General features: G+C 39.5%; 3 protein-coding genes across 7 annotated transcripts; 1 reads left to right on the forward strand and 2 right to left on the reverse strand.

The window, feature by feature from the left end:
* Window positions 1–3,823: 3,823 nt before the first annotated feature.
* Window positions 3,824–14,312, reverse strand: LOC116618550. The gene is made up of 4 exons (XM_048722854.1): window positions 13,537–14,312; window positions 10,940–11,184; window positions 4,988–5,102; window positions 3,824–4,385 (listed from the first exon to the last, which is right to left on the reverse strand). Exons 1-4 carry the CDS (start codon window positions 13,598–13,600, stop codon window positions 4,081–4,083), a joined length of 729 nt encoding a protein of 242 aa, XP_048578811.1. The 5' UTR covers window positions 13,601–14,312; the 3' UTR covers window positions 3,824–4,080.
* A 2,059-nt stretch (window positions 14,313–16,371) lies between these two features.
* On the reverse strand, window positions 16,372–17,514 carry LOC5511374 (BLOC-1-related complex subunit 5). Its single transcript, XM_032380709.2, has one exon. It carries the CDS (start codon window positions 17,425–17,427, stop codon window positions 16,807–16,809), a length of 621 nt encoding a protein of 206 aa, XP_032236600.2. The 5' UTR covers window positions 17,428–17,514; the 3' UTR covers window positions 16,372–16,806.
* Window positions 17,515–18,414: 900 nt separating this feature from the next.
* On the forward strand, window positions 18,415–26,257 carry LOC116617745. Of its 5 annotated transcripts, none has more exons than XM_032380686.2 (15): window positions 18,419–18,617; window positions 19,136–19,152; window positions 20,017–20,350; window positions 20,702–20,739; window positions 20,838–20,874; window positions 21,299–21,324; window positions 21,484–21,520; window positions 21,811–21,836; window positions 21,916–21,973; window positions 22,333–22,367; window positions 22,859–22,903; window positions 23,010–23,046; window positions 23,442–23,476; window positions 23,861–23,897; window positions 25,547–25,659. In XM_032380686.2, the coding sequence occupies exons 1-15, from the start codon at window positions 18,576–18,578 to the stop codon at window positions 25,607–25,609; spliced, it is 867 nt and encodes a 288-aa protein (XP_032236577.2). In that variant the 5' UTR covers window positions 18,419–18,575; the 3' UTR covers window positions 25,610–25,659. The 5 variants fall into 5 exon arrangements, with proteins under 5 accessions (XP_048579060.1, XP_048579059.1, XP_032236576.2 ...); XM_032380687.2 differs by lacking the exon at window positions 21,916–21,973 and having other exon boundaries at window positions 18,426–18,496; window positions 18,598–18,617; window positions 25,547–26,257; XM_032380685.2 differs by lacking the exon at window positions 21,916–21,973 and having other exon boundaries at window positions 18,418–18,617; window positions 25,547–26,257.
* The last annotated feature ends 371 nt before the right edge of the window (window positions 26,258–26,628 follow it).

Below are 26,628 nucleotides of genomic sequence, written 5' to 3' on the forward strand. Positions count from 1 at the left end.
GGTTCCACTGTATCTTATGTATATTGAAAAGAATATTGTGCTGTCATTCAATTGAACTTAGAAATATCAAATTGCTTCAGTGTATCCCATTATTATCCCATTATCTTTTCTACTTTAATGTCAGACGTAATCAGGTGCGTACACAATGGGGGTGCGCGTAATCCCCCTCCCCCTTGGCGGCCAAAAAGTGGACCATTTCATATTAAGAATCTTGAAATATTATGCTTTTCCTTATTAAAAATCTTGAAATACTATGATTTTCCTTATTAAGAATCTTGAAATACTATGCTTTTTCTTATTGAGAATCTTGAAATACTATGCTTTTCCTTATTAAGGAATCTTGAAATACTATGCTTTTCCATATGATACCTATGAATGCGCACCCCTTTCGGCCAATCCTGTGTACGCGCCTGATGATTATATGAAAATTGTTCTTAAACCGAACAGATTATTGTAATTATTGAGCTATTCCAGACTATTGTCACTATCCGAGTGGTCTATCCCAGACAGGTTAATGTCATTATCGGAGTGGTCTATTCCGGACAGAGGTAGTCATTATCTGAGTGGTCTATTCCGGGCAGAGTATAGTCAATATCAGAGCGGTCTATCCTGGACAGAGTATAGTTATTATCCGAGTGGTCTTTACCGGACAGTGAATAGTCATTATCCGAGTGGTCTATTCCGGACAGGGTATAGTCATTATCCGAGCGGTCTATTCCTAACAGAGTATAGTCATTATCCGAGTGGTCTATTCCGGACAGAGTATAGTCATTATCCGAGTGGTCTATCCTGGACAGAGTATAGTTATTATCCGAGTGGTCTTTTCCGGACAGAGTATAGTCATTATCCGAGTGGTCTATTCCGGACAGGTTCTAGTCATTATCCGAGTGATCTATTCCGGACAGGGTCTAGTCATTATCCGAATGATCTACTCCGGACAGGGTATAGTCATTATCCGAGCGGTCTATTCCTAACAGAGTATAGTCATTATCCGAGTGGTCTATTCCGGACAGAGTATAGTCATTATCCGAGTGGTCTATCCTGGACAGAGTATAGTTATTATCCGAGTGGTCTTTTCCGGACAGAGTATAGTCATTATCCGAGTGGTCTATTCCGGACAGGTTCTAGTCATTATCCGAGTGATCTATTCCGGACAGGGTCTAGTCATTATCCGAATGATCTACTCCGGACAGGGTCTAGTCATTATCCGAGTGGTCTATTCCGGACAGGGTATAGTCATTATCCGAGTGGTCTATTCCGGACAGGGTCTAGTCATTATCCGAATGATCTACTCCGGACAGGGTCAAGTCATTATCCGAGTGGTCTATTCCGGACAGGGTATAGTTATTATCCGAGTGGTCTATTCCGAACAGGGTCTAGTCATTATCCGAATGATCTACTCCGGACAGGGTCAAGTCATTATCCGAGTGGTCTATTCCGGACAGGGTATAGTCATTATCCGAGTGGTCTTCTCCGGACAGGGTATAGTCATTATCAGAGTGGTCTATTCCGTACAGAGTATAGTCATTATCCGAGTGGTCTATTCCGGACAGGGTCTAGTCATTATCCTAGTGCTCTATTCCGGACAGGGTCTAGTCATTATCCGAGTGGACTATTCCGGACAGGGTCTAGTCATTATCCTAGTGCTCTATTCCTGACAGGGTCTAGTCATTATCCGAGTGATCTACTCCGTACAGGGTATAGTCATTATCCGAGTGGTCTATTCCGGACAGGGTATAGTCATTATCCGAGTAGTCTACTCCGGACAGAGTATAGTCATTATCCGAGTGGTCTATTCCGGACAGGGTATAGTCATTATCCGAGTGGTCTATTCCGAACAGGGTCTAGTCATTATCCGAATGATCTACTCCGGACAGGGTCTAGTCATTATCCGAGTGGTCTATTCCGGACAGGGTATAGTCATTATCCGAGTGGTCTTCTCCGGACAGGGTATAGTCATTATCAGAGTGGTCTATTCCGTACAGAGTATAGTCATTATCCGAGTGGACTATTCCGGACAGGGTCTAGTCATTATCCTAGTGCTCTATTCCGGACAGGGTCTAGTCATTATCCGAGTGGACTATTCCGGACAGGGTCTAGTCATTATCCTAGTGCTCTATTCCTGACAGGGTCTAGTCATTGTCCGAGTGATCTACTCCGTACAGGGTATAGTCATTATCCGAGTGGTCTATTCCGGACAGGGTATAGTCATTATCCGAGTAGTCTACTCCGGACAGAGTATAGTCATTATCCGAGTAGTCTACTCCGGACAGAGTATAGTCATTATCCGAGTGGTCTATTCCGGACAGGGTATAGTCATTATCCGAGTGGTCTATTCCGAACAGGGTCTAGTCATTATCCGAATGATCTACTCCGGACAGGGTCTAGTCATTATCCGAGTGGTCTATTCCGTACAGGGTATAGTCATTATCCGAGTGGTCTATTCCGGACAGGGTATAGTCATTATCCGAGTAGTCTACTCCGGACAGAGTATAGTCATTATCCGAGTGGTCTATTCCGGACAGGGTATAGTCATTATCCAAGTGATCTATCCTGGATAGAGTATTGTTGCTATCCGAGTGGTCTATCCCGGACAAAGTTTTGTTGCTATCCGTGTTGTCTATCCAGGGCAAAGAATTGTTGCTATCTGTGTGATCTATTCCGGACATAGTGTTGTCGCTACCCGAGTATCTATTTCGATCAGATAGCATCGCCCATTATCCTTGTGGTTTGTCTCGGACGAAGTATTGCTAAGCTTTGCAGACCTTTATATGCTTTTTGATTTCCGGTTGCAACTGCCCATGTTCTGCTTAATTAAAGCTTTTCACGGGGCGAGGGTGGGGAGGAATGAACCGGAAGGAAGGAAGATAACAAAAAGTAAGTATAAAAAGTGATAATGAAAAATATTGAAATAAAACCAAGAAAGATAAGAACACATCCTTCAACCTTTAAAAACCCAAATATAAGAAACCGAAAGAAGAAAATGATGGCAAAAATAAACAGGACAAAGAAAGGAGCAAAGAAAACTCAAATAAAGGAAATATCATAAAACGAAGAAAAATAAGGAAAATAACTGTAAGAAGAATGAAAATAAGAAAAAAGATAATAAAATAAAAGAGAAAGACTAGGCTTGATAGTTGCGCACATAGAGCACCGTATCGAAACCATTAGTAACCACGACGGCGCCTTGTCTTTTCAAAGGGTACGTTGGGCTGAAGGTTCCTACAACAACACTGTTGATTTTAACCGTGACAGAGGATTGCGTGACAGAAAGTGAAACTGAGAACCACTCATCCAGGCGGGGGTGTTGCGAGCCACAAGATGACGGTTGTTTTCTAGAGAAAGTGCCAGCTCCTACTGATCCAGGCTGAAAGCACTCACTCACGCTATGGAGCCTGATGAAGTAAACGAGCTTGAGTTAAATACACAGACGAGACGACGACAAATAAATTATTTAGCTGCTTAGGTATTTTTTTCCTATATAAAATCATAAATTATCATCGCGTAAGATAAACACAGCCAAAATTGGAATACAGAGCTATCATCGCTAATACGATCACCATAATTGACCATAGTCTAGTTATCGCAAAAAGAAAGCCTATAATAACAATAACTCTTAGCATTTTTTTGTATATCACTTTTGTGCGTGTGGTATCTTGATAACGAGGTGTCCCTAAAATTCGGAGCCTATGATAACGAGGTTTCCCTAAAATTCGAATGCCCATGATAACGAGGGGTTGGTATGGTATGGTAACGAGGTGTTTTTATTACTGGGATGTCCGTGATAACGAGGTGTCCTTTCTATTGGTATGTCCGTGATAACAAGGTGTTTCTTTAATGGGATGTCCGTGATAAAGAGGTGCATCTTATATTCGGATGTCCGTGATAACAAGGTGTCCAAAATATTGGGATGTTCGTGATAACAAGGTGTCCATAATATTGGGATGTCCGTGATAACGAGGTGTCCATATTATTGGGGTGTCCTTCAAGGCGAGAGTCGACAATAGAATTCAAGTTAACAGGATGAAATATGGGCGAAGGAAACCAGAAAATAATTGTGTGCAGGAAGTTCGCGTAATACTACGGGAAAATTTCAAGGTCCGTATCCAAAGGCTCCACTTCATACCTGAAGTACACGAAGTCGAAGTTGTCGCCGTCAACCATATTAAACGCAACTCCCGGATGTACACCTCGAGTTGTGTCATGGGAGACATGCCTAGCGCGCAGGTCAACGGCGATGTTATACTGCTGACCAGTGACGATGCTCGTAGGCGTGAAGTCTACTCTGCAGAAGCCGTCCGCTCGCCAGGATGAATGAGTTGCTTCGAGTTGTATGACACCGTCTGATGATGTATTGAATGCGTGACAACGATGGAATGACGTGTCTAGAACAACACAAATCACAACCATTGAACAGCTTGATGGTCGTATGTTTGCATGAAGTGCAGCCTCTCTCCGCTATCTTTTCGCCATTCTTACGTCGCACGGGGGATTGGGTCGAGTTGATAAGCGAACAGCATGCTGGGACGATTTTAGGGGACGCAATAGCCCATTTCCAAATTACGCTCCACTGCCCATAAAAAAAAAAAAAACTTTTAATCGAGGCTATGTGCCCATCCTGTTACCTTAAATGTTGTTTTAGCAAAGGGATTCGATTCTTTGAGAGCATCCAAGCATAATTAGGAAATGGGCTATTCAACATGGCGTTGTGAATCTAACTAACGAAGATATTCCGGGAGCTGAATTGCCAAAACTTGCCATCTTCTAGCCTTAACTCAGTATAACATCAACATGTTTACGATTTTGAGTTTCATTCCCTAAGATCGTGTCCGAGCATGCTATTGGCTCATCAACTCGTGCAGCCCGAGAAAAAAAGGCTATTGTACGACCCCTTTCAAATACCGTGTGCCTTTTAAATTGATAAATTGTGCATATAGTTTGCGCCGGCAGGCGTAAGTGCTTGACGCGGTTTTGCCTCAATACTTACTCATTCGCGCAAGGCAGTATGGGTTGTCAGCAGGGCATACGCATGTGTACGAGTTGTTGGCGAAATCCGCTTGACAGAGTGAGCCCGCGGGACAGATCCCAGTCGCGCACGCGTTCTGAAAACACCGTTTTACGATTAGGAGTGTCCTGCTCTATTATAGCTCTATTATAGTATTTACATAGCCTTAACATAGCTTTAATGTCAGATGCACAGCCTCCCTGGGGATACGCTGACATCTTACCATTGTTATTGTCATTGTCATTGTCATTGTCATTGTCATTGTCATTGTTATTGTTTGTGCCCACAAATCAAGAGCTACCCCTCAGGAAATCAGTGTGATCGTTTCCCAAATTTTTGTTCCTCTGCCTTTCGTCTCGCTGGCAGATTTTAACGGTCAGTCGCACTTGGGATTTTTAGCACTCTAAATGTTCGTGAGGCATTGCTCTTTCGATTTGCATCCAAAAACTAAACTTAAAAGGATATTTTCATTAAAATGAACCGATAATTGTGAACGCGCGTCTCAAAAAATGAGGAACTGTACGTATCGGAACACCGCCTATTTATTCAAATAGGAGAAAAACACTTTTCCTTGTCAGAAATCAAACCAATTTGAATGAATGCAGTACAGTATGGCAGTGGTAAACAAATAGCAACGAATGACAAGCACCAACCGAAGTCCTGTGGCAACAGCAAAAGGCTGAACTATTGCCAAATATGAACAGGAACGCAGGTTCCAAGACAGGGATCAATATTGAAGGGAATACTTTACGCATGGGGTTGCGACTCAATCAATCAATCAATCAATCAATCAATCAATCAATCAATCAATCAATCAATCAATCAATCAATCAATCAATCAATCAATCAATCAATCAATCAATCAATCAATCAATCAATCAATCAATCAATCAATCAATCGATCGATCAATCAATCAATGGAACAAACAATCAATGAGATAATGAATTCCTGCAATAATAATAATAATAATAATAATAATAATAATAATAATAATAATAATAATAATAATAATAATAATAATAATAATAATAATAATAATAATAATAATAATAATAATAATAATAATAATAATAATAATATTAACAGTAGTAGTAGTAGTAAGAGTAGAAGTACCCGCCATACCCGCCTTATCCGGAGTACACGGTGTATTCTAAGCAGAGTTGATGTGTTTTGTTGATGAATTCATGCAATAACCGCTATACCCGCCATACCCGGAGTATCCGGTGTATTCTAAACAAGTTTGAACATTCTTTGATAATTAATTCAGTCTCGACCTCATGCTTAATCTATTCCATTCAACAATACTATGACATTAGTAGTAACTGTAAGTTTCTTACGATTTAGAAATCGTTCACTTTTGTTTTGAATACACCGTGTACTCCAGGAATGGCGGGTATAGCGGGTATTGCAGGAATTCATTATCTCATTGATTGTTTTTTCGATTGACTGATTGATTGATTGATTGACTGACTGACTGATTGATTGATTGATTAATCGATTGACTGATTGATTGATTGATTGATTGATTGATTGATTGATTGATTGATTGATTGATTGATTGATTGATTGATCGATCGATCGATCGATTGATTTTTTTTTTTTGCAAGCAGCAAACGAAGAGTCAGGACGAGATGACGAGGAGACGGTCGTTGCATCTCAAGTTTCTACGCCGGGGAAGCAAATATATCCTGCGATTTCCTACTGGGTTGCATGCCAGATTACCTTTTTAGATGGAGACGAGGATAACTATTCTGGCAGTGACGCAGAGACGTTCAACAAAATGGAAGCTGAGTATCGCAACTGCCAGCCTTTCAGCATGCGAAAGCGACAGCTCAACATTTTACTAGAGAAGATGAAAGGAGAGAGGAGTTTGCGCCAGCAACTAAACAAGGCCCGTAAATCTAAAATGCTGAAAAGCCGAAGTAAAGGCTGGTGGATCTGGGAGTTCCACACAACTTGCTGGAATTATTACCGGAAGACCCCGAAGATGCAATGCCCGAGGAAATAATCGTGGAACTATTCCGGATTAGAGAGGATCACCAGAAGTCTGAGGCTGAGAAAAGGAAAGTCATGGCAAGAGCGGCATTCGAGAGCCATTGGGTGCGAGCGACTGAGACTGAGCTGCACCGATGTTCGTCGAGATTGCAATCAATCTCGGAGAACGAGGAGTTGAAAAGCGCTAAAGCGTTGGTGCAACTTGTTAGCGACAAGCTCAAAAGTCTCCATACCAACACTGGTACTCTGGCTTGCGAAACGGCGATTGAGGAAAGACTGAAGGCGTGAATCAGCTGGGGGCTCCTCGACCAACGATGTGCGCATTTGTTGCTAAACTTATGGGATCCGCTACCAAGCTGCGACGATGAGGCAGACAGTGACCAAGATTCTTTGTTTCGAGACAGCGGATGCCCATCCCAGACACACACCCCTCCTCGCCAAGGCTCAAGTGACGATATGCCAGAGGTAAACATGTGTTTTTGTTACCTTTTTGCTGATCAAATTATTCGAGCCTTTCTCGCTTTTTTAGATACCAAAGACCCCATCATGGAGCCCAAAACCAAACAGATGGGAATCACCAGGAATAGAATTGATGGCATTCACTACACCGGCCAAGCGGCGTTCCCTCACCCAGACTCCCAAGGGACGACGCAACCGACTCAAGTTTCGTAAACCGCAACCGACAGACAAAGGGCAAACAACACTGGACGGTTTTCTCAGCCTGCAAATGTAATCTTTTTAATGTTCTGTAAACACGATATTCTTCCTGATACTCTGTATAACAAAGTCGCCATAAAGTCTGAATAAAGTAGTGTGCCTGCATATACGCACAACGCTACGTAATGACACCAATTGTCAAGATTACTTAAGAGATTAAAGGTATTTTACCTACACAAATACAGTCAAACCTCTATTAAGCGGCCCTCTATTGAGCGGTCACCCTCTATTCAACGGTCATTTACCAAAATCCCGAATTTTCCCCCTTATGTTTACTGTAAATTTGACCTCTATTGAGCGGTCACCTCTATTAAGCGGACGCAGTCACCAAAGGAGGGTCCCATTTGGTTGATTTTATTGTTTTTCACCTCTATCAAACGGTCATCATCGATATTTGTCCGAGCATGACAACAGATAGTGCACGTCATATTTCGTCATATTTTTAACAGTCTAATCTAATTACTGTGCGGATCAGTCGCATCAAATTCCTCGATTACCAATTTCCGCTTTAGCCAGCTAGAAGAAAAACTGTCACCAAATATGTATTCACAAGGAATCTCGAGTCCATAGCCACCACCTCTGTCCACCCACTTCCCTTTGACTACGACTTTCTCACAGTTCGTAGGTCTTTTGAGATATTTGGTAACCCACGTTGACATCAGTTTGGGAATATGCCTGATAACTTCGTAATCGTCAACTAGAGTATTCGGGTGACCGTCTCCATCCATCACTGTTTTGTCGGCTTTTTCTCTTACGATTGCAACAGCATTCGGATCCTTTATGTCAGTTGGTTCCCGCATAAGTTTGTAAACATCTTCTAGTGCTGGTTCCCACTCAGTCATGTATTCATGGTATCCCCGAATGAATGCAACTGGGTCAGATTTGTGAGTTTTTGGGTACGGCAACGCACTGCGAGTTTTTGATTCGACTTCCAAAATCACGCAAACGCTTAATGACGGATATCGACGGAAACGACGCGTGTAACATCACCTTAACGCACTCATTTACTTTACATAACGCCAGCGAAAGTAGCTCATGCCCATAGAATTAGGCAAAGCCACAGAGCCGTAAAGGCAAAAACGAACTGACTAGGCGATTTCAAACATTTCTGGATGAAATTGGAATGCACCAGGCCCCGTCTTAGGGCTAACATGATTGTTACTGTTGTTTATTATAATAAAAAGTTCTTACGTATAATGACAGCCCGATTTACGCTAATTTAGGGGCGAAAATAGCGAAACCTCTATTAAGCGGTCAACCTCTATTAAGCGGTCACTAAGCTAAGTTCCGAGGGTGACCGCTTAATAGAGGTTCGACTGTACAATTAAGGGAATTCGTAATGCACACTTTGTAAGACGCTTGTTAGTCCGATCTTGTGGCGTGATACATTCAGTTTTACTAAATACAACGAAACATGTCGAAACGCCAAAATAAGAATGACTGTAAGTACATCATGTCCCACCTAGCTTTTCCTGTCCACTAAGTGGATTACAGTATTACAGTATTTTCTGTTTGCTCGATTGAGCAACGGGTTGGGGCTCCTCCCTTTTTGGAAATGGAAGTCGGGGTCTCTTAAGATCGAAGTCCACTGCCCGAACCCGTATTATCTTTTGAGACCAACTTTAAGATACTTGTCCTCTTCGGGCGTAAATAAGAGCGTTTTTCTGCGAGCCGGGCATAGCTCTGTCATCAAAAAAAAGTCTTCGCGCTTCTGCTTTGCCGGTAGTTTCTTGAACTTCGTCCGTTGAAGAGCACGACTTCGTGCAGTCATCTTGATCCTCTGAAGAGTTTGAAAGGTCGGAGAGCCTCGTTAGAACCTCTTTGTCCAGCTTGGTGCCGAAGTCGCCTTTGTGGGCAAGTAGCGAGACACCACACCAATGAGCTCGTCCATGGTTGCCCAGTGCCATTTGGCCTCTAGCACATCGATGTCTAAATCGCTAGTCCACTGTATTCGCATCATTTTTGAGACGGTCTTACCCACCTTTTTCAAGTATGTGTCCGTCGTAGACAGCCCTCTAAGCACCGCTTCCGATGCTCCGTTTACTTTCCTGTAGGTCAATAGTTCTGCAATGGCGTCCAGGTATCCGATTCGACCGGCATGACCCAACTGCCACTCGCTCTGCATTGAATCGGCAAATTTAAAAGGTAGATTAGGCGAACACAAGCAAAAGTCCACAATATCTAATGTGAGATGATCTTCGTCCCCGCTGCAAAATTTCAGAAACTTCAAGCATTTGCTAACCAGTTGCTGCGCTTGTCGATCATTTTTGCAGCCCCCACCACTGTCCTTGAGCCACGCGGTGAATTGTTCAGCAAACATGCAAGACATGTCAAACGATGGGACGCCATTACTTGAACGTCGTTGCCCCTTTTCCTTTTCCATTTGGCTTCGAGAAGCTTCTATGTCTGAGTCGCTGGGTTTCTCATCAAAGTAATAAAACCATGGGTGCTTTTTCTTGACGTGTTTTCTACACCCTCTTTTGAGTCCCAAACCCATCGTTATGGCAGTCTGATACAGGGCAGTGAAACAGCAGGTCCTTTTCGTCTTCTTCTAAGTGCATTTTTTTTTTTGTTTCTTCGCAGCATTTGGAAGAAGCGACCAGTTTATCACAATACCCTGCTTTACCATCTCTTGTCAGCAACGGTTAATGCGAGAATGAGAAACGTATGCGGCGTACCGCATGTTTAATGCTATCAAATACGTGAAAAGAGCCAATCAAACACTGCCACGCGACAGTCTCGAAATAGTGGCAGCAGTCTATTGGTTGGTCACGATAAACCAAAATGGCATGCCCAAGCAAGCCTCGGCATGCCCTTGCTTTTGCACAGCTTGTGCGATCATAGGCATCGCTTTGAAAGATCATATCTTTTGAGATTGAGAAACAAAACCATAGATGCGGAACTTTTGTTAATGTTTTCGAAAAAGGGAACACCCCACTTCGGTCCATTGTGGCGGAACAACCGTTCCGTTAAGTGATAATTTATTCAGTTCCTTTCGCTGATAAAGTCTTATTAAAGACGAAAATTTGGCAGAGTCGATTTCCAGTTTTTGGTGTATTGTATTCATTTTTCTGGTACGAGATCGCGACGGTTTGGGCTTTTTGATTCTATTCAATGTGTTTTTAAAGTACTGATCGAGGAAATTTATTAAGGACAAATTGATGTGTGCATCGATTTGTAGTATTAGGCGCTATGAAAATGCTTATATATTTTGTCATTACCATGGTTCCACGGTACATGAAATTCTCTTTCGGTACCAGGTCCCCCGGATGTTCCACGTGATCAGAGTTGCTGAGCTGACAGAGTTGAAGTTGGTGACCAAAATTATATGATCGGCAGCTGTCATTCATCAAGCAGGCAGCGTGACACGCCCCCTCATTCCTTCTCGTGAGGTTTTTGAACACGTGGTTCAAAAGCCAAGTCTCATTGGATGCTGGATACCACCTGACAATCTTGCAGCTGTCGCCTGCATTTGCCATAAAGATAAACAAAATATTAAAAAAAATATGTACCAAAACATTTTTTTACCACCAAGTATAACATAGAGGAAAAAAATGTGATAAATGTTGTATATATACAAATACCAAAATTTTGTTAAATGTTTTAAGAAGAAGAAAATCTTCATCGTCCCCCTAAGAATGCGTGTATCGTGTAAACATCTATAACGTAATATCGCAGACAGTAAATTATTTCAAAGCTATATAAAGTTTATGTAGAATACGATTTTTACTTAGTCTGTCAATACCCCCTTCAGCGCCGGCTAATCACGAGGAACTTGCTTTATCGTGTTTCCTGAGAATTAACTTAGATCAAAGGGAATAAACCTATTGGTAATGATAATGTCAATTTGAGTTACAAAAATCAAACACTACTCGGATCGTGCATGGGTCGGCAAGGGGGGGCCCTGAACGTTTCACGAGTTTCAAGAATCGAAAAACAACGTTTCACGATTAACTGATTAACTGGCGAGATGGATCAATCTTTACTCGGAAATCACGATTTTGAAAGAGCAAAGATCACGATTCGCGCCATTCCTGAATCGCGACGAAGGTAGCAATCACAGATCACGGGTTTCTATTTGTCCTTTTCGCGATTCACGATAAACAAAAAAAGAACATTTACGGATCTCTTGCGGAGTTCCTCAAGGATCTACCCTTGGTCCCTTATTATTCCTCTTATATATTAATGATCTCCCCAACTCTTCTAAGAAACTGAAATTTAGAATATTTGCAGATGATACAAATCTATTTTATACTTCAAAAAACCCCAAAGATTTAGAAACCACTGTTAATAGTGAATTAGACAATGTCATCAAATACTGTAACGCTAACAAGTTGTCCATTAATTTTAAGAAAACACATCATATCACTGTCACCTCCCCCAGAAAAAGTGTTTCTATTGACTTAACAGCATATGGTATAAAGAATACTAACAACATAAAATACTTAGGTGTCTTTATTGATGAACATCTCAAATGGAATTCACAACTAAATCATGTTAATAAATGCCTCGCAAAAAATCTTGGAATCATTTCCAAGTTACGTTATTTTCTTCCCCTGACTACTTTAACACAACTATACTATAATTTAATTTACCCATATATTTCTTATGGTATAATGAGCTGGGGCTCGGCAAGCCAAACACGGCTTCGCCCTATCAAAACGAAGCAGAATAAATGCATTCGCTCTATTTTCTTTGCTCCCCAAAGGGAAAGTCCATCGAATTATTACCAACTGCTTAGGATCCTGAATCTTGATAACATACATAATCTAAGGATATCATCTCTTGTTTATAAGCTCCAACACTTTCCTGATACTATGCCTAAGCCATTATGTAATCTAATCCTGCCTGCCACTCAAGTTCACTCACATAATACCAGATATGCTTCCAAAGGCAATCTCTTTAGGCCAGCTTCCAAAACCAATTATGGATTAACTAAATTTACAGCCATGTCTTCTAGATTTTGGGAAAAAATACCAAATTGCATTAAGTCCTTACCTTACAATTCCTTCATAGAACAACTGAAATTGCATTTATTAAATAATCAGAATTAATATTGATCCACCCTGGCCAGATTTACTTTTCCTCACTCTAAAATATTATATTTTGTTTATGTATATATTATATATTGTAAAAAAAAAAAAAAAAAATAATAATAATAATAATTTTATAATAATATTATAATAATATCCTGTAAGACCCTCGAAATCTGACTGTGGCAGTGACCATCTCGAAAGCTTATGCTTCTATGGTCACTGCGCACCTTAAATTTTTTTTTCTTCTTAAGTACCGTAAATAGTTAACTTCCCCTTTTTTCTACCTGTATCCAAATATTCTTTATCTTATTCAAAATAGTGCAAAATAAAAAAATGAATGAAATGAATGATCACTAAAATGAACCTTAGCCCCTGATCGTAGCTAGCACTAGGCAGGGTAAAGCTGCCACCATTAAACAGCAAGAATTTACAAAAGGGATATAAAAAACATTGTCTGCACCCGATGCAGATAAAAAGAAATATGCCTTCCTTTTTCTAGCTACGGCCTGATTCCTCGACTGTGTTTTGTTACGAAATAGGGTTTTTAGCGAGGCCTTATTTCATGGTATTTGAAAGTAAGAAAAAAACCTGTTTTCCTAAATACATTGCAATACAATTCAGTCTGCGTTCAAACGATATCCCACCAAAAGTATTCGAAGGTTTGCTTAATCCCTAACTTTTTATACTACTTTAAAAAAAAAGCCGAAAGTCCCGACTATACACATCATATATGATACCTAAATAATCATCCAATACAGAAAGATAAAAGAAATATACACTACCTGTCTGGAGGATGATAATTGCAGACAGAGTGAGAAGGACTACTTTGAAGTCTTGCTCCGCCATCGCCTACACGTCTCACATATCAGAAAAGCTGAGAATTGATGTTTGTCCGGATAACTATGGTTACTATTCGCACCTGATGTGTGAGGATTATTTTATTTGTTTGACGTCACCTAGAGATGAGTAAAACACTTTCTCTGTCATTGTTTTATTCAATTAAAAGTTATTAATAATGCAAAAGGCAGAGCGTCTACTTGATTTTTGATTAGAAAATAAATACTTTTTCTGTCTGACTTTTGAAGCCCCAATAAGAATTACATATAAACCAGAATATTGGAGTGGAGAACAAATATGAGATATTTGATCATATTTGCCCATGTACCCAATGGTATAATCAGTTATTTTACACTACTGTTGTACATAAAAAAGTTGCACGAACTTATCGTGAAGTTATGAAAATTTGATAACCACCACTTAGGAGGGAATTATTTAAATTTACCGAGTTTCTTCCTATTGATGGCCTGAGATCAACAAACAGGGGCTTGAAATAAATTATAGTAGAGCCTCTGAGTAAGCAAATTACAACGGGGATAGAAAGTGGCAAACTTAAAGGTTCCCGTTTCCGCAAAAACTTTCCTTTTGGATGCAACACCGTGTTTGTAGGCCTCTGATTGGCCGAGCGGATGTTTTGGCGGGAATTTCTGGCTCGTGCGTGACACTAGCGAGACCGATTTATTTCAATGTAAGTTTCTGTCTGGCTTAGTACAAGCTTGTATTGACCCCCCAGATTGGGCAACATAACATTCACATTCATTAGACGTGTGTCACAAAATGTTGGACTCAATCACAAGCATAATTTTTATGAGAATGTTCTGAATTATCTGTATTCACCCGCGCATTGGCTTTCTGTTTGTTTTTTTTTTTTTGTTTTTTTTTCATATTTACTGTATTTCACCCAATTGTGTAGTTCCAGAAAATATCCATATACCCCCCTCCCCCCATTGAGGGGATTGGAAATTCCGGGGCGGTGGGGGGTTCAAGGGTTCAAGAACCAGGAATTCCCAGAGGGGAGGGGGGGGGAATGCCCTTTTTCCTTAACAGTTACTGTATATATATATATATTTTATTTCAGGGGGTTGGAAATTCCAGAGGGGTGGGGGGTCATACCTCCGACCCCCTCAATGGGGGGGGGGGAGGGGGGAAGGGGGGTATGGATATTTTCTGGAACTACACATTTTCCAAGAATTCTGTCCAAGTTGGGTTGACAGCCATGGAGAGAGTACCTAGTTTTAAACACCCCTCATGCTAAATATCAAATGTCTGCGGTATTTGCTTTCGTCATCTGCCTGTATTATTACCAATTGTTAAGCTATGAAAAGTAGCCATTCATTTCATGCGCCATGGATGATGGTCTACCTTGTAGCTTAAAGCCTGGTTTCCATATAGTCGTAACAGTTGTAAGTTTTGTAGAGATCTCTGACGACCGTGAAACGAGACGTCGCTTCGGTTGTATCTAGTGTAAGGGTCGTCCCATCGGGTGTTTCCATATTGTTGTAAAGGGCACTGAGGATGTTTTGCCGACAACTGTTACGACCCTTACGACTGTTACGATTATATAAAACCAGGCTTTATTTTAGATAGCTGATGGTTGACATTGACAATATAATAGCTGGACCTGGCTGTCTGGATATACTTGATCCTGGTATTTACATATTTTTTTTTTTTACAAATTTCACAAAAGATGTGTAGTGCCATGTAGTTACCATTACCCATTACATACTATAAGAAACATATAACGGAAAACTATGGAAATTTGTTTTCTACAACACAAACAGCAAAAAAGGTATTCTAAATAATATTTGCCTCTGACATGGCACATTTGTTAAAAGTGTGTGTGCGAGCACCTCTAGCTTGTATCACCCGGATTTGTAACAATCAACGGGATATGTAACAACAACCGGATTTGTAACAACACTCAACCAGATATGTAACATAAACCGGCTTTGTAACAAAAATCAACCGGATATGTAACAAACTAGTCAACCGGATTTGTAACAAAAATCAACCCGGATATGTAACAAACTAGTCAACCGGATTTGTAACAAAAATCAACCGGATTTGTAACAAAAATCAACTGGATTTGTTAAAACGTTTAACAACCGGATTTGTAACAACCTATGGATCTCGTCAAATCGTTTGAATACAAACTCCATTTATAACAAAGGTCAAACATTCCAGGTCTTCGTTGGTTCTAAGGTAAGTCGTGGGGAGGGGACTCTAGCGATGATGTCATCAAAATACCAAAAAAGGTCAAATAGATACATTATTACATTGATAGATACATAATTCTCTTTCAAGTTTGGTCTTCTAGGACGGTTTCAGTGGGATAAAATAGGTATTTTTGTTTTGACGTCATTGTGACGTCACGTCACGTGACTTCGTCAGTGTACCCCCTTGCCACCATAGACCCGTCAACCAAGTTTGGTCCCTCAAGCCAAATTTATTATATTTCATTTATATTTCATTTCGAATTAAGGCTGTCCCCCAGAACAATAAGAAGCTAAATCCATAACTTCGTTCATGAAAGTTTATGGTCGTTTTTACCCTATTTCACGAAAGATGGTTCAAAAACGATATTCAGGTACAGTACTGTATATTACTGCGGGCCTTATGTGTGTGAGGGAGGGAGACTAAGCAGCCCATGCAATGGGCGGCGGAGCTGTCCTTTAAACATTATCAAGTCAGGAGCTGTGTCGATTTTAAGCCTGTATTCAAGTGAGATTCTTTTGAAGTGCTTGTATTTACCCCATCATTACTTGAAACAAGCAACCAGCGGCAAAAAAGGTTTTTTACTTATGTTCTTTTTTAAGGATCATTGAAAAAAATGAACACTTTTGGGCCAATATTATATGTGGCTTCTGATAAATGATTATAAAATTATGAAAAATGCAATTGATCTAATTGAAAAGTATTCCCTACTAGATCAACCCTTCCCTAATCCACCCTCAATACCTTTATCTTTTGTATTTCCTACATCCAGTTGTTTATAATAAGTCCTCTTTGCTTGACCCTTTCCTGCAAAAACCTAAAAGGTTGGTTCTCACTGTGAAGAAAGTGCATGAGCAAGCCCTTTAAAAATGAGAAAACACAAACACAAGCCCAAGAATATCAAGCGGTTGCCTTCTCTTGGGTTTGCGCTTGCATTCTAGTGAGAACCAACCTTTTTGCACCACCCTTCTCCCCCTTGTATCTTCCCAGCTTATAGGCATTTAGTTGTTTATGCTGAGTCCTCCAGGCTCAAAACTAAAGGGGTCCAGTCTCTCCTCCTCTGGTAATATATTATTCAGTCTGTCAATCAAAGGAACAATCTTTTTCATACTGGCGTCAATCCTCCTTAAAGTAAAACTCATCTCTTCGACTTTCTTTAAATGCGCTATGACGTGAACTAATTTCCTGTGTCTGTCATTCACGGCGCTTAGGACAGCGGTAGAGTTAACATCCACCTCTTTGATCCTGGATGCTAGCATGTCTTGGTCAAATGCGACCGCTTCTGAGCACTGCCTAAGGTGGTCTTCGTACCGGGAACATAGCTTCAAAGCCGGTCGCAAATCAAACTTCTCAAGTCTTTCTAGCTCACGAGCTGGAGTAACTTGAACAGAAGCGTTTAGTATCGGTCGAACGAGAGGGATATATTTAAGAGTTTCGAGGTCCGGATCGAGCGTTTGTGATGTTAGCTCCTGGGATTTTTGACTGACGACAACAATGTCTTCAAGTTTTGCTTTTTCTCGTTTCGGCTTGGGACTGGGTCTTTCTACTGAGCTCTTTGTATAAGGTACTTTCTGTGGGCTATGTGTCGCACCTGGATGCGTGGAACTTTGCTCTTGGCCCATTTCTATTTGAATGTTTTCACAGTAACCATCGAGTTTTCTTCCGCCATGTTGGATCAGGCCCGCTTTGATCCATGGGCATTTTATCCACAGGTAGTCCAATAGGTGTGTTCGACACACACAAAAAAAAGATAAAGTGAATAAACTAGAAATAATAATAATAATAATAATAATAATAATAATAATAATAATAATAATAATAATAATAATAATAATAATAATAATAATAATAATAATAATAATAATAATAATAATAGTAACAATAACAATAACAATAACAATAACAATAACAATAACAATAACAATAACAATAACAATAACAATAACAATAAAAATAACAATAACAATAACAATAACAATAAAAATAACAATAACAATAACAATAACAATAACAATAACAATAACAATAACAATAACAATAACAATAACAATAACAATAACAATAACAATAACAATAACAATAACAATAACAATAACAATAACAATAACAATACCAATAACAATAACAATAACAATAACAATAACAATAATAATAATAATAATAATAATAATAATAATAATAATAATAATAATAATAATAATAATAATAATAATAATAATAATAATAATAATAATAATAAAATACAAACAGGATGAACTTCTAGAAGAAAATAAGGTCGTCGTGCCACTGCAGTGGTAAAACCTAATTACTACGGAACTTTATTAGTTGTTCCAGTAAAAAAATCGAAATGCAGAGCGCCGCGTTTGGTAGCTGAGAAACCTCTTGTGTCATCATTCGAAAACGATTCGCGCTATTCGCGCTTGTAACATAAGTTGTTTCCCTCTTGATAAAGGAGATTGTATGGAATACTGTTTTTTTTTTAATTGTTGGCCACAATGCTATGCAATTGCAGCTATATTGTACTGATGGTCGAATGCCCTCTCCCCATACGGACACAATCCAGACCCCTAATTGAAATACGGCCTGTCCGCGGTTAGGCAAATATGATTTTTCTTTACGTAAATAATGGTAATGACATCTAATTGGCGCGCGCTTCAGAACTAGAAATTTTCTTTGAAACAATGTCGAAAGGTGAGTGTACAGCATTTTAGGCCGTTTTGAGCCCATCTTTTTATTAAGATTCGTTTGGAAATAACGTTATGCAAATAAAATGCATTTATTTTGCGTTGCAGAAAACGTGGCTAAGGAAATGGTAAGTGTTTTGTGTGAGGCGAAGAAGCAACAAATAAAAGAGTTGTATCGTGTAGCGGAAAAAAACGGCAATTAAGTCACAGGCAGGAAACATGGGTAAAATAAAAGGGAAAGTGTAAAAAGACACTAACAAGATTTATGGTTGCTTTAAATAAGATTTATAATGTGTATGTTTGAAGGTTGTTAATTGTAGAAAAAAAAAACTTTTTTCTAATAAAATGACTAAATTAATTACCATGTTATTTTCAAGGTTTAAGGTCACAATCTGACGGGAGATGTTGTTGTGTGTTGCCAATTGTCGTAGTTTTTTAGTTGGGTAGTTTTTATTTTGTGTGTGATTTTATGATGTGCGTTCTTGTTTTTGCTAGTTGTTGCTGTTAAGTTAAGTAAGTTGTGTCGTGTTCTGGTACAGAGGTTAAAGCTATAATCTTCCTATATCTATCGTAAGTATTCGAATCCTCTTATATAAATAACCTACACGAATCAAATTGCTAGCATCTATTTTTTTTTCTGTTTTAGGAAGAGAGGATGGAAAAGTAAGTAATCCAGATTAAGTACTTCAAGGGAACTTCAAAAGAACGCCTTGCCCCTAATGCATTTGCTTGACATTTTAGTATTTTGTTTTTCCAGATAATTAAATGCTAACACACTAATAACCTTTTCAACACGCAGTCCCGTAAAATGATATTTAAACCAATCCCATCCCCTCCCTTCCCCCACTCCCTTGAATTCTCGAGGATTGCTAGAGGATTATTGCTTTGTTTTTTTTTTTTAAATTTCGGCCACGAGTCTCTACGCGGGGGTGACCTTTGGGGGCGGTCGCAAAGTAGACTGGATCCTCTAGCATGAGTCCTGGTACAATGACCTTCAAACACCCACCCCCCTCCCCTCCCCTTTCCCTTGCAGTCTAACACAAACCTTTCTCACACACAGTCTTGTACAGTGACCTTTGAACCCACCCCCCCTCCCCTCCCCTCCCCTTGGAGTCTAACACAAACCTTTCTCACACACAGTCTTGTACAGTGACCTTTGAACCCACCCCCCCCCTCCCCTCCCCTTCCCCTTGGAGTCTAACACAAACCTTTCTCACACACAGTCTTGTACAGTGACCTTTGAACCCACCCCCCCTCCCCCTCCCCTTGGAGTCTAACACAAACCTTTCTCACACACAGTCTTGTACAGTGACCTTCAAACACCCCCCCTCCCCTCCCCTTCCCCTTGGAGTCTAACACAAACATTTTTCACACACAGTCTTGTACAGTGACCTTTGAACCCATCCCGCCCCGTGGATCTTTCATCGTGAAAGAAGTGGGGAAGTTCCCCGCATCCTTTCTTGTCAAACACATTCTACTCCATTTAAATGTCCTAAATCACTGACGTCGAAGTTTGTTTTGTTTTAGGGAAATTCCTTTTAACCCAGACAATAAAATGGATCCCTCTGTTCCCGATAATGTGGGAGCGACCAAAAACCGAGCACCGGATAACGAGGGAGCGATCAAAATCCCTGCCCCGAATAATGATGGAGAGATGAAAGATCCTGCCCTGGGCGATGAGGGAGCAATGACAAATCCTGCCCAAGATATCGAGGGAGCGATCAAAGCCACTGCCCTTGATACCAAGGGTCTATTGGCCGATGATGATGGTGCAAAGGAGACACCTTTGGCTGTTAATGAGGGTTCGACTAAGTCTTCTGTGCATGAAGAGAGAGCCAAAGAGATGGACAAGGAAGACGATGTAAGATCTTTTTTGTTAGTTGAATGTTATTAGTAATGAAAGGGAAAGCAACTATAGAGGGCAAGCTAGATAATTGGCGTGATTCAGCAGTTGCAAAATGAATGGCAGAAGTCTGGGAATGATATGATCCTGTTGTAGAATCGTTTTAATAAATATTAATTCAAATAATAAGAGGGTTTAGGCCATATTCAGAAAACATAGTTTTCCGTTTCCATAGTTTTTCTTATAATTTCGATAATTTTGATAAAAAGGGGGTCATCTCCTTATAATTTTCGAAAATATTTGGGGAGCACATGCCTCCAGTGCCCCACCCCCTGCTAAGGCCCTGTTAATACTGTGTTCTTTGATCAGGCGGCTGTTGTTGCTTCTATCAAAGCTGAAATATATCGGTAAGAAAATGATTTGGATCCATCATGTAGTTGCAGTTCTTAACTTGGGTCAAGAAACTGCTACAAACTTATTGTTCTTGTCTACTCTTTATTTACAGACAACAGATGAAGTATGCTCTGCTCACCAGCGCCAACGTACGTTCATTAATATTTGTGGAAAGAGTGGTGTCGCTATTGCTTTTATGTTCTTTGTTGTTGTTTTTATTGTGTTGTTATTGTCTAAAGTGTTGTCGTTGAGTTTGTTGTTGTTGGCTCTACTATTAGTAATGATAATATTAGTCGTGATGATGTTGATGATGATATTGTTGTTGATGATCATGATTATAATAATGGTAATGATGTTGATGATGATGAGAATGATATATAATAATATTAACGGCGATAGATGGTGTTGATGATGTTGGGTATCTATGTTCAAAATTGAGATGTCTGGCTAACAATGATGATGATAATAACGATAATAGTAATAACCATGACGATGATAAGTTATTTTAAGATACATATGAATCACGCGTAATTCGCCAACTCTCTGTTTTTGCTTCCTTTTTTTCATATCCAGGAAGAGCTGAAAAGGAACGTCTCGCGGTATGTTAATAATTGAACCGAATTAAAAAGAAATCTCACCCTGTAGTTAAAATGTCACCTCTAGCATAAATTCAGAAATTTTAAGATGTATTTCCTTTTTCATTCAAGGTCAGTTCACCTTTATGCCCTAATTATGTTTCGTTACTTTTGGATCAACAGAATCGAGCATGACATTGAGAATGTCGTTAACACCTCTGTGAGTATCATCATCCATAAAGATTTTTTTAGAAACCTTCATCTTTAAAGAATGTCAATCACCAACTCCTTTGTTATTGCTTATCTTTGAAAATACAGCGATTTATTCGCAAGGACAATTCGAAATATAAAACAATCTACGAATTAAGTCTGATATGTGTGATGGATTGGTTTATGTAACTCACAATTGAGCGATGAAATGGTGGCGTTATTGGCCTTTTTTTAAAGACATGGTTCTAGGCTAGAAGTAAAATTTAACTTTGCAACATTTCACTTTTCTTTGTATCTCAGGAGTTCCGACAGCAGACAGTCGAGTTGTAAGTTATGCCTATTTATTCATTCTTCAACCCTCATTTATATGTATCATCGCATATAAATGCCCTTGTCCGTTTCTAGATCTATGATCACCTTTCAAGATCTCAACAATGAGCTGTTTCACAATAACCTCTGGCAGGTACAGTAAACTATACTATGTGTTGTTAATATTTTCTTTTCATTGATGTCACTTTCCCTAACGGTTGTTGTGATGCTTATCTTGATATAATCGAGGTTATGATTTTTTTGTCGTTTGTTGTTGTTGTTGTCGTTTGTTGTTACTGATGATGCTCCTAATTTCTTTGTGGTTATTTTTATATTGCTGTTGGAGCTGTGTTTTTGTTAATGTTGTTTACGTGATGTTGCTATTGTTGCTGTTGTGTCAGTTGCTGTGCTTGGTGTTTCTTTAAGATGTATGTTGTTGCCAACATCTCCCTTTTTGGTTATGCTAAGTTTTCTCTTACTGTGTTTCGCTAACTTATTCCCAAATTTCAATAGATTCGCGAGAGTCAGATCGCCAAGAAAAAAATCAAGTAAGTTTTGCCCTCTGTAGACACAGCACAGATACTGTTATATTGTCAAGGCCTATTTTTTTCTGCCCCCCCCCCCCCCCTTCTTCCTATCGTTCTTGGTTCTTGCTAACTCTTTGCATCAATTATTACTTTCTTCTTAACTTTACCAGGCGCGTACACAGGAGGTTGCGCAGGGTGCGCGCGCAATTCCACCTTCTTTGGCGGCCAAAAAGTGGGTCATTTTCTTATATATAATGGAATCTTTAATGGAATCTTTAAATGTTATGCTATTTTCATGTGATTCATATGTCTGCGCAACCCCCCTCAGCCAATTCTTTGTACGCGCCTGTTTACTACTGCTACTGCTGCTTTCTTCCTTGCTTACTCACTTACTTACAGTTCTGTATGAGTTTGATAAACAGTCCTTTAAAATACTTTTTTTATTTAACTACTAGACATGTTTCACATATGTTCCATGCCTTTGATGGTATATGTTTGTTTGTTTCTTACAGGGAGCTCGAAGATCTCCAGGCTGAAAATGCCAAAAAGATCACCGAGTAAGTATGATTATCATAGAACTTGTGAAATGATCAATACAATATCGTGTGAAATTCGGATGTGTCGGCACCTCTAGAGTGATCTATGCCCTTTCTTTAACTTTAGGCTCACCGAGGCGACAACCAATCTCGCAGATGCAAATGTGAGTGACATATGAACCGATCAACCAGGGGCGGATCTAGGAGTTCCGAGAATGGGAGGTGGGGGAGGCAAGGGTTTCAAAAAAGCTAAAGGGCTCATTCATTGTTCCTCCGTGGATTTCCTTTTATTTCTTGTTATTTTAAGCCAAAAATATGGAAAAGGGGGAGGGGGTGGGGCTCTCGGCCCGCCCCTAGAATATAGATCAGCCCCTGTCAACGACATCAATTGATGCAACAACAACATCTTTTTCTGATGACTTCATCGAGTTTTAAAGAAAGTCATCTAAGATGTCGTCAGGACTCTTAACAAAAAGACGACATGCATTGCTCGTGCCACATATTTCATTTTAAGGTCATAGAATATTTATTTAATAAAACTCGTTTGCAAACGTTTCAGGCGAAGCTGCTCGAGGCTGGGCTCGCGAGACAGGAGTAAGTTAAAACACAATTTGACACAAAAGCCACAATCACACCCGAATAAGTATTTTCATATAATGCAAATATAAATACACGTATTATCAAAACAACAGGTCTAAAATCTTTTTTGGAAATTTTGGACAAAAGTATTGTGTCGTCGAATTTACGTCAATCATTATCGTCCGAATAAAACTTGGAATTGCCATCGCAATTAATTGTCATTCATTTGATTTTAAATCATCTCCAGGAATTATCATTTGTCTGATATGTTAAATATCGTCTTCAACAATACTGTTGCACTATAATAAAAGAGAAACACCGTGTAATGGTGTGTGAGCGGTTATGATTCTTCAGAATTGTGTTTAGACTTACCTTAACACTGCTTCTTTTGTTGAACAGAGAAATTGAGATGCTGCGCGAACAGCTCAAAGAAGCGGTAAGTACAATATTTATTTACCCATGATACTCAAGGAGGCAGTAGTACATGATCAATTTACCCATGATGCTCAAAGAGGCAGTAAGTACATTATCTATTTACCCATGTTGCTCAAGGAGTCAGTAAGTACAATATCTATTTACCCATGATACTCAAGGAGTCAGTAAGTACAATATCTATTTACCCATGATGCTCAAGGAGGCAGTAAGTAAATGATCTATTTACCCATGTTGCTCAAGGAGTCAGTAAGTACAATATCTATTTACCCATGATACTCAAGGAGTCAGTAAGTACAATATCTATTTACCCATGATGCTCAAGGAGGCAGTAAGTAAATGATCTATTTACCCATGATGCTCAAAGAGGCAGTAAGTACAATATCTATTTACCCATGATGCTCAAGGAGTCAGTAAGTACATGATCTATTTCCCCATGATGCTCTGGGAGGCAGTAAGTAAATGATCTATTTACCCATGATGCTCAAGTAGTCAGTAAGTACAATATCTATTTACCCATGATGCTCTGGGAGGCAGTAAGTACATTATCTATTCACCCATGGTGCTCAAGAGGGCAGTAGTACATGATCTATTTACCCATGATGCTCAAGGAGGCAGTAGTACATGATCTATTTACCCATGATGCTCAAGGAGGCAGTAAGTAAATGATCTATTTACCCATGATGCTCAAGGAGTCAGTAAGTACAATATCTATTTACCCAAGATGCTCAAGGAGGCAGTAAGTACATGATCTATTTACCCATGATGCTCAAGGAGTCAGTAAGTACAATATATATTTACCCATGATGCTCAAGGAGGCAGTAGTACATGATCTATTTACCCATGATGCTCAAGGAGTCAGTAAGTACAATATCTATTTACCCATGATGCTCAAGGAGGCAGTAGAACATGATCTATTTACCCATGATGCTCAAGGAGGCAGTAGAACATGATCTATTTACCCATGATACTCAAGGAGTCAGTAGTACATGATCAATTTACCCATGATGCTCAAGTAGTCAGTAAGTACAATATCTTTTTACCCATGATACTCTGGGTGGCAGTAAGTACATTATCTATTCACCCATGATGCTCAAGGAGGCTGTAGTACATGATCTATTTACCCATGATGCTCAAGGAGGCAGTAGTACATGATCTATTTTTACCCATGATGCTCTGGGAGGCAGTAAGTACATTATCTATTTACCCATTATGCTCTGGGAGGCAGAAAGTACATGATCAATTTACCCATGTTGCTCAAGGAGGCAGTAGTACATGATCTATTTACCCATGATGCTCAAGGAGGCAGTAAGTACATGATCTATTCACCCATCATGCTTAGGGAGGCAGTTAATGATCTATTACCCATGATGCAGCAACGTACATCGAGTGCATTATCCATATATCATAACCTTCAACTGTCCTATGCACATAAATGATCCAAGCACAGTAGAGATTTAAAAATCCAAACTCGAAATCAAAAAATATACTTTGAAGACTTGTTTCTTTTTTGAAAGCCTATCATTCCGTTTCGTGTCCATGACATTTTGCCCAACCATAACCTTAGAAACACATAGTGCACTTCGCACACTTAGCACGTGACTTTTTCTTTTTCTTTTAGTTAAACAAATTCATTCATCTCATTTTTCCCAGACCAAGAAAAAGCCAAGCCGATGGCAGAGATTCAAGGCCCGCGTTCGCTTCTTCTTCGTATAGATACCTGCGCCCTTATTCACTTCTTCTTATTTTTTATTCACTTCTTCTTATTTTTTATTCACAAATTCGCACGATACAGTACTAAAACAATATCACAAACAATTTGAAAATAATACTATAAAACTTTTGCCCTAAAATTCGATGACATAGGAATAGTAACAATTTGGCCGAGGAATATTATCTACAGCTTGGTAGTTTTTGCAAACCTGAAACCCAAGCGATTTGTTTCCTACTTTCTTATTACTACAACCGCCCGGACAGGCGAAAGTTTGGTATCTTGATAATCCTGTGAAAATCCAAACGCATTCTGCCTCTCGTTCCATTCATTTTCTCTTTAACATGAACTTCAACCTGATCTCTCTACCGAGCTCGATATTCATGACCTCGGTACGACTTTTTCCGCGAAATTTTCATGAATCAGTTGATCAAGTAATATTTATTTAAAATTTATTTAGTACTGTATCGTGCAAAGCTAGTCGGGATAGTAAATAACTGTAAAATAATTCCATATAATTTCATATGTGTGGCGCAAGCAAATATGGGTGTCATGATTCAATAAGTCGGATTGAATCTAACCGACCTACTTAGTGCTTTTATAAAAAAAGAAAGCACTCTTTTTATCATTGTAAATAAACAAATGGAAGTCAATCCGTGTAGGTCTTTTTATCAAAAGCAAATATAAAAAACACAATCACTGAAGAAGAAAAACCATTATCACAAAAAGCATCTTGGAGGGTTGATCCGGGGGCAGTGGTGTACCAGCCCCCTCTCCCACATGACCCTGGTCCAACACCCCTCCCCCCCCCCCCCCCCCTCCCCGCGCTGATCGGATCTGGCCTCGCTTTTAGCACTAAACATATCTTGCCAAAAATGTTTTTTTAATTAGTTCAAGGTTTATATTGTATTGCAAGTTGCCTTTTGATCCCAAATTGATTTACAAACTGGCTATTTCTTAACTGCTCTCATTATGATAACTGCAAATTATTTTAGTAACATTTTTAGTCTAAAAAAACTTACTT

Source organism: Nematostella vectensis, chromosome 15 (genome assembly GCF_932526225.1).
Source record: "Nematostella vectensis chromosome 15, jaNemVect1.1, whole genome shotgun sequence".
NCBI lineage: Eukaryota > Metazoa > Cnidaria > Anthozoa > Actiniaria > Edwardsiidae > Nematostella > Nematostella vectensis.

What these genes read in the sequence shown, in the direction of transcription:
- LOC116618550 (XM_048722854.1), bottom strand. Translation starts at nt 13,600, where the DNA reads ATGGCGGAGCAAGACTTCAAAGTAGTCCTTCTCACTCTGTCTGCAATT. An exon ending in AATTATCATCCTCCAGACAG is followed by an intron (nt 11,185 to 13,536) that starts GTAGTGTATATT and finishes TGGCAAATGCAG; the next exon opens with GCGACAGCTGCAAGATTGTC. An exon ending in TCATGTACCGTGGAACCATG is followed by an intron (nt 5,103 to 10,939) that starts GTAATGACAAAA and finishes CGGTGTTTTCAG; the next exon opens with AACGCGTGCGCGACTGGGAT.
- LOC5511374 (XM_032380709.2), bottom strand. Translation starts at nt 17,427, where the DNA reads ATGGGCCAAGAGCAAAGTTCCACGCATCCAGGTGCGACACATAGCCCA.
- LOC116617745 (XM_032380685.2), top strand. Translation starts at nt 18,576, where the DNA reads ATGCATTTATTTTGCGTTGCAGAAAACGTGGCTAAGGAAATG. An exon ending in CCAATCTCGCAGATGCAAAT is followed by an intron (nt 23,047 to 23,441) that starts GTGAGTGACATA and finishes CAAACGTTTCAG; the next exon opens with GCGAAGCTGCTCGAGGCTGG. An exon ending in GCGAACAGCTCAAAGAAGCG is followed by an intron (nt 23,898 to 25,546) that starts GTAAGTACAATA and finishes CATTTTTCCCAG; the next exon opens with ACCAAGAAAAAGCCAAGCCG.